This window comes from Talpa europaea, assembly GCF_964194135.1.
Source record: "Talpa europaea genome assembly, chromosome: 8".
NCBI classification, from domain to species: domain Eukaryota; kingdom Metazoa; phylum Chordata; class Mammalia; order Eulipotyphla; family Talpidae; genus Talpa; species Talpa europaea.
Window position 1 is genome coordinate 49683054 of NC_140075.1, and position 7848 is coordinate 49690901.

Consider the following 7848-nt stretch of genomic DNA (forward strand, 5'->3'; position numbering starts at 1 on the left):
AATAGCCAAAGTAGGGAAATCAACGTAAGTGCCCCAAAACAGATGAATGAATCAAGATGTGGTATACATATACAGTGGAGTACTATTCACCAATCAAAAAGGATAACCTCATTGCATTTGCAGAAACATGGATGGAACTGGAAGGTATTATGCTAAACAAAATAACTTAGAAGGAAAGATAAATATTGAATTGTGTCACTTATATTGTGACACGTGAAAAAAACAAAGGATCAGACAAAAACAGACTTTTAAATCAACACTTGAAATAACAGGATAAGGAGAGAGAATAGATTCACCATAATAGATTATGGTGAAGGACCATGGGTTCTTTGGTGATGGGTGAATTAAAGTGACTACCCCTGAAAGGGAAGGACCTATACTTTCAAAATACTGAAATTTAAACCAATAGTGTATCAGTAAAATACTTTTTTAAAAGAAAAAAAGTGAGGTAATGTGGCATCCCCTTAAAAACAAGATCCAAGTTATTTAAGCTTCGATGAACAGGAAATACCATAACTTGATATAATTCTTTATTCATATACTTGTGAAAATATAGCTGTGAAATCCTAAAAGGTTACATACAGAGTGGGATCATTATTCTATAAAAGTAATCCATTTCTTTGTAAAGTGTAATAATGAACTCTAACTATTTCAGATAGCAATTTAATATTTTTCCAGAGTTTGAGCTTTCAAATCTGGGGTAGCATTTTATAACATTGCATTCTGTGATAGAATAATAGCCCCCTAGGATGTTCATCCTAATCCCCAGAATCTATGAATGTATAACCTTACATGGCAAAAGAGCCTTTATAGCTATATTTAAATCATGGTTCCTGAGGTAGGGACATCATTCTGAATTACATGGGTGGGCTCAGTACAATCATTAGGCTCCTTCTAAGAGGAAGGTGGGAGCTCAGAGTCAGAGATGTCATGGCAGAAGTAGAAGTCAGTGATATGGCGCTATGAACTAAGGAATGCGGGCAATAACAAGGAGCTAGAAAAGACTAGGAAACAGATTTTCCCCTACATCCTCCAGAAGGAATGTAGTCCCACTAATACCTTTATTTTAGCCACAAGATACCTGTTCTGGAAGAAACAGGTATCTGCAAAATAATAAAGAAGAACTGCAAAATAATGAATTTATGCTTATAATTTGTGCCACTAAGTTTATGGTAATTTGTGATAGAAGCAACAGGAAACTAAATTCCAACTGTTTGCAGCTATATTTCTAATATTGGCGATTTTGTTGTGTTCCTGTTAAGAAAAAGCAAATGAGAAAGAATTCTAGGAACTTATTTTGGATTTTTGGCTTATTTTGGATTCTTTCCACTCCCAAACTCCTTACTAATCAGATATACAAATTAGAGTAACAATAATAGATAACCTTATAGTCATGAAAATGGCAAAAATGGAAGAGATGAAGACTAGGGAGAATATTTCCATATATTGTTAGTGGAAAGCAATCTGTGATCACCTGTTAAAATAAAAAATACATTTACCTTTTTAAAGGTATACTCTTTTTTTTTTTATTTTTTTTATTTAAAAGATTTATTTATTTATTTATACAAGCACTGGGAGGGTGAGAGAATTCACCAGAGCCAGAGCAGGGAGCAGAGCAGGCAGAAGGACCGAAGTACACTGCTGAGGGGAGCAGCGGGCGGCCCTCCTCCACTGGCCGGGGAGCAGCTGGGGATCGAACCCGCGCTGCAGAGGCTGCAGGCAACTTCGCAAACCAGCGCTCAACCACTGCACCACCAGGGAGGCCCTACATTTACCTTTTTAGCCAGCATTCCACTCCTGGAAATTACCCTCTGAAATAAAAGCACTATTTTAAAGGACTTATTTAAATGTAATTATGGCAGCATTGATTATAGGGGAAAAAAAAACTATAATCAAAGTCCTGAATAGGATAAAGCTGAATAAGTCATAGTACTTCCATAGTAAGGACTATTATGAAGTCATTAAAAAAAGAGAGGTTGGACCCCGGCCTCATACCATATGCAAAACTTAACTCAAAATGGATCAGATCCAAGTGTAAGAACTAAAGCTTTAAAACTATAGGAAGAAAACAGACATGAGTCTACATGAATTTGGATTAGGCAGTGGTTTGCCAGATATGACACCAGTAGTACAAGAAACAAAAGATAATATAGACAATAAAATTTTCAAATGTTTATGTTTCTAAGGACAAAGATGAAAAGATAACCTACAGAATGGTAGAAAATAATAAAAATTGTATCTATTTGTTTTGTGTATCTATACAAATGTATTAGTAATCAGCAGCTGGGAGAAGGGGAAGTAGGTACAAATGGATACTTTTTGTAGATAGTCTGGGACTTGATGGTGGTAATGCTTGCATATGCATGTGAATATACTAAAGTCACGGTGGTGCAGCCGCGGTTGAGCGCTGGGTTGAGTAGCTGCCTGCAGCCTCTGCAGCGCCAGTTCGATCCCCGGCAGCACCCTGGCCACCTGAGGAGGGTCCCACATGGCGCGCAGACCTCTCCCGCAGCCCGCTGCTCCCCTCAGCAGTGTACTTTGGTCCTTCTGCCTATTCTGCTCCCCGCTCTGGCTCTGGTGAATTCGCTCACCCTCCCGCACTTCTGACTGTACCCAGTGCTTGTATAAATAAATAAATAAATCTTAAAACAAAAAACTGTTTTTATATTGTAAAAAGTTGAATTTCACAGTACCTGAATTATATCTAAAAATCAGTAAATTATCAATTTTACCGTATATAATAATGTATATGGCAGACCTTGAAGTCTATACCTAGTGTTCTAGTGAGCATTTCTCAAACCTATTAATACAGTTTAATAATGAAGTAAAACTTATACATCACTCAGTTTCCTGTGCCAAGGATCTCTGCAACTTAGTCCTGACATGTTCTTTTAAGTACGATACTTAAAATTATTTCCAAGGAAATTTTCAGATTAGCACTCTAAATTAGTTCTTACAACAGGTTTTGTTTCTTTCTATATCAACCCCACTGGTTCTCTTTCTAAACTGTGTAAGCTGGAGGTGCTTTGGGGCTCCAGAGAAACCCTTACAGTTACCATCTTTTGGATACCATGCAAATTTCTATGTATTGGGTTGTCGGAAAAGTCATAACCTATTTTTTTCTATTTTTCAAGCAAAAATGCGTCATGACTTTTCTGACAACCCGATAGTTCCAGGTAGTTCAACCACATTCCCTTTGATGTCTTATCTTTATTATTACATATATATATATATATATTAAAAGATTTATTTACTTACACATACAAGAGCTGGGGTACAGGCCAGAGATGCGGGGGGGTGGGAGGATCCACCAGAGACAGAAAGGGGAAGAGAACAGGCAGACTGACTGAAACACACTGCTGAGGGGAGCAGCGGGTGAGACAGGAGAGGTCTGCCTCACCATGTAGGTTTCTCCCTGGCTGGCAGGGGATTGAACAAGCACTGGAGAGGCTGTGGATTGCTTCATAGCACAGTGTTTAACCCCTTGCGCCACCAGGGAGGCCATATTTATATATTTTTACATCGTTTATTTTTGTATGTTGATTTCTCCTCTGTGTAACCTCCATAAAATTCCCACCACCAAGATACCCATGAACCATCATGAGTCTCTTGTGCTCTTCCCTTCGTTTTGATCTCTCTGCCTCCCCTCCTTCACCCCCCCATGTCTCCTATTTAGTTTGCCTGCTAGTTTTGACCTTTTATTTTCTTGATTCCTTGTATGGTTTCCCTATGTTCCTGCTATAAGTGAAACCATCCCAGTATTTTTCTTTTCCCTTCTGACTTACTTCACTGAGCATAATCCCTTCCAGCTCCATCCATGTTGCTGCAAATGGCATGAGTTTTGATGTTTTATCTTTGTGAAGCCAAGTGCTGTGATAAAAAGCAAATACTATACAAAAATCAGTGCTGATAGATGCATCCAGTCTAATTTTGATAAATTGTGCAGTCCCCAATAGGCATATACTCATTCCATTATTAAGAATGACATTAAAATAATCATTATTGCTTTTAATTTTTATGTATTTTTCAAATGGCTATTAAAGTTGTTAGACCCTATCCTGTTATAAATGTAACTGTTAGGTATTTCTTCTGACCCTAGGACAGTGAAAAATTACTCTGAAGACACCATAAACCAAGTTTGGGAACCTCCCAAACTTTCCATAGTTTTTCAGTTCTTGTGCAACATTCCTCTGATATATTAACTAGTAGTTAAAGGCTCAGTCTCTCAGGTTGGGGGTATCTCTATAGAAACACCTCTCTGTAGGAAATGTACCTTAAGTGCCTGCCTTAAAAGTAAAAAATAGAAGCAATTATCTTTCCTGTCCAACAAAGAATATCACTAGGCTAGCAGCCAGAGAGAGAAAGATATACTCTGCTTCCTAACTCCCAGGGTCACTTGATAAACTTTAAAAGCAATGAGACACCAGAGCCACTCAATATACTTCTGTAAGGAGTGCTCTCCTGTCTAGTCCAGACAATTCAATACCATTTAGCATCCCCAGTAAATCTTTCTACTCTCAATTTCTACCCTAAAAGGAATTTCCTATCACACAGACCCCAGCTACAGTTACTGTCCCAATCCAAGGCTTTACACTGATTATTACAGTATTAAATGTATACTTCAATAAATGTGTTTCCATAGTTATAACAGCAAAACTACATTTAAAATTTTTTAAATGGACTTCTTTCCATTTGTAATGTAGCTCCATCAAAGCAATTTGGGAAAGGACGAAAAATCAAATACATATGGTTTCTACTCTTAAAATGAGACACAAACTAATCAAATACTTTTTAAAACCAAATTCACATACAGTACATGTAAGTGCGAGTGTATTTACATATCCTTTTAAAAAAGAAAAAAGAAGAATTTGCCCATAATCAAAACTTTATTTAAAAACTGACACCAAAATAGGAGATCACTGTTGTAAACCTTACAAAATTAAACATAATTACATTATTTTGGTAGTTTAACTAGAATTACTGAACTGGTAAGGCTTTCTGCGATTTAACACAAATTCAGGAAGTTGTGTTGCTCATTAGTGTTGCTTTCTTCTAAATGAACACCCTGCAAAGGAATCATAAGAATATATTAAACATGTCTATTCTATCTTTGTTTTATAGTTTTTTTTTTCTTTGTAATAGTTTTAATGTCAAAAAGTACACTTTAGGTTAAAAAAAATACCTCAAGATTTAGGAATATTAATATTCATAAATAAGCTATTTGGGGTTTTTTTGCCAGGAATTTGCCATGTTTCTTTCATATTTGAATTTACTCTAATGTGACTCTCTCACCCACTTCTTAAATGCTATAATGAAGTATATTTAAGAATATAAATAAGTATATTTAAGTATATTTAAGAATATGAATTCAACTGATAAAACTTTAATGGAATAACTTAAGGTTTTGAAAATCTTGCAAACTTTTAAAAGGAATACTGTACTAAATATTGCATGCTGACTTCATACTCAGATCTGCCCAGGTCTTATCAAATAGAACTTGGATTTGTTGCCAATCCATTTATATAACTCTTCCAGTGAGAACAACATGGAATTCACAGTTCCTCAAAAGATCAAAAGCAAATTTCAAATCTATGAGTACCACTATGGAAAACTATGTACATGTTATTTTTTTTCTTAGTGCACAAAAGTAAATTAGAATTATATTGTAAGATGTATGTCCCAAATAGGAAACAAAATATCTTCAAGAGAAATTGTAGTCCTGTGGTTTTCAAAATCCACGTGCCTTCTTGTTTGTATTAATTATTCTTTTGCTCCATTCTAATTTGCTTAATATTCCAAGTCAAGCAAACTAAGTGACTAAATACAATAAAGTGTTCCAAATTAAGAAAAATAATCATTAAGTTATTTGCAAGGTCAAGAATATAAGCTTATCTAATTGCACATTACTCTTTGCTGGAAGAGCACACTTGAAAGAAAAAAAATAATTTTGGTAATCATGAATTTAACCTTTATTTTAAACTGGTTTTTAATAGTAGAAAGAGAAACAATTATAAAATCTCATCACTAGTTCACAAAATGCCAAACGATATACCTTCTGTGAGCCTGGCCTTTCCGCCTGTGGGCTGGCACAACACAGTTGAACAACCTACACAAAGAACCACTGTCTGAGCATGGCTGAAAACCGTGGTAATCTTGTAGCAACCTGAAAAAAAGGGCAATGTTAAAAGTGAAAAGCAGAAGATGACACAGTGTGTTCAACATATTTGTAGTTAAGGAACTTATAAAACACTAAGAACTTCAGCACTGTGAAGTACAAGCCAAATATGTAACTTAAACTTTGTAGTAGCCACATTTTATAGAAATTTAACAAGCAAGAGATGAAATTAATATATTTGCTTGAACTCAGTATTTCCAAAATATTATTATTTCAACATGCAATAAATATGGTGCGTTTGTTTTTTTCCCATATTACAGCTTCAAAATCCTGTGTGTATTTTACAGTTAAAGAATAGTTCTGTGTTGCTCGGTCACATTTTAAGTGCACAGTAACAACATATGGTTAATGGCCACCAAACTGGACAGCACAATTTTATGCTGAAGCATCAACATACTCTTTTTTGCATCATGAAAAATAAAATTCATCTGAACAGCTTAAAGATTTAGTAAGTCAAATGTCATATCTCCTTTGGACTTACATCTTCCCCAGATGTTGGTATAAATGATTTGAATACATTTATTATGAAAATGTTGTTTACAACATTACCAATTCTACAATCCCACATCTACTCAACAGAGTCCTAATGTATCTGAATACAGCAGCAATCCCTTTAGAAATTTTATAAAAAGGAAGATTTGAAATTTTACCTGGACATTTTACATCCATAAAATAAGAATTTGGACTCTGAACAAGACGTTTCTTTTTATGTTTTTTCTTCTCCTCTTCCAAGGATGGATGAAGCAAATCTCTAGCCAACTGAATTTTAAAAAAGCACGTTATTACGACTAGAATGAAACCACACTGCCGGCGGATTTACCCACATGTGAAACATACATGCAAAAAAAGGAATAAGTCATAATCAGCTGAGGCTACACATCAACAGTTTTAAGGAGGCTTTAGAGTTCTCCTGAAAACGGGGTTTTATGACCATTAGGAAGCATATGGTAAGGTAACCTCGTTCTTTACTCAACTGAGTAACATTCTCCAATAAAAAACAAAACAAAATTGGTGCTAACTAAGAAAGTAATCCCGTCCTGGACCCACTGAGAGCAGAAATCGCTGCTGTAGAAAGGAGAATAGCAACCGGGGTGATTTCTGTCCCCCCCCCCCCCCGCCAGGGTGCAGTATGTGTTTCTGACAAGAACTGAGTGGCGGAGGCGAGATTATGCTTGACAGAGTTAGTTTTTAAGTAAAACTGTCAACACGGTTTTTGAAAAAGGAAACAAGCAGGAAGTCGCTTCCTACAGAAGGCAGAGGGGGCAAGAACTACGAAACGCCAGCAGAGCGACAGGACTCCCCGGACCGCGCCTCGTCGTCGGCGCCCACAGGAACCCCAGAAGACTAAGCTACCGCCGGAGCTGCACCCCCGCCCCCCAACCCCGCCCGCGGCCCCAGACCGCAGGGCCCTCCCCGCCGCACGCCCAAGCAGGGCCCGACGGGGCGCAGCCCGGGCAAGTCCCGAGTCCGCCGCGCGCAAAGGAACTGCGCGATCTCAGCGACCAGCGGCGTCCCTCAGGGAGCCCCGCGGACCCCCGGAGCCACCGGAGTAAACCCGCTCCCTGGGCCACCCCACAGAGAAGCCCAAAACGAACCCAACGCCCGGGAGTAAACAACTCACAGGCATGTTGGTGCTTCAGCGAGGACAGCGTGTTCTCAACTCTAGGGCGACA

At 37.6% G+C, this 7848-nt stretch overlaps 1 protein-coding gene across 1 annotated transcript; it reads right to left on the reverse strand.

Annotated features, from left to right (window-relative positions):
• Nucleotides 1-4876: 4876 nt before the first annotated feature.
• LOC311175993 (small ribosomal subunit protein eS27-like) lies at nucleotides 4877-6844 on the reverse strand (the record flags this gene model as incomplete). Its single annotated transcript, XM_084241278.1, has 3 exons — nucleotides 4877-5065; nucleotides 6053-6163; nucleotides 6826-6844. The coding sequence occupies 3 exons, from the start codon at nucleotides 6842-6844 to the stop codon at nucleotides 5037-5039; spliced, it is 159 nt and encodes a 52-aa protein (XP_084097404.1). The 3' UTR covers nucleotides 4877-5036.
• Nucleotides 6845-7848: the final 1004 nt, after the last annotated feature.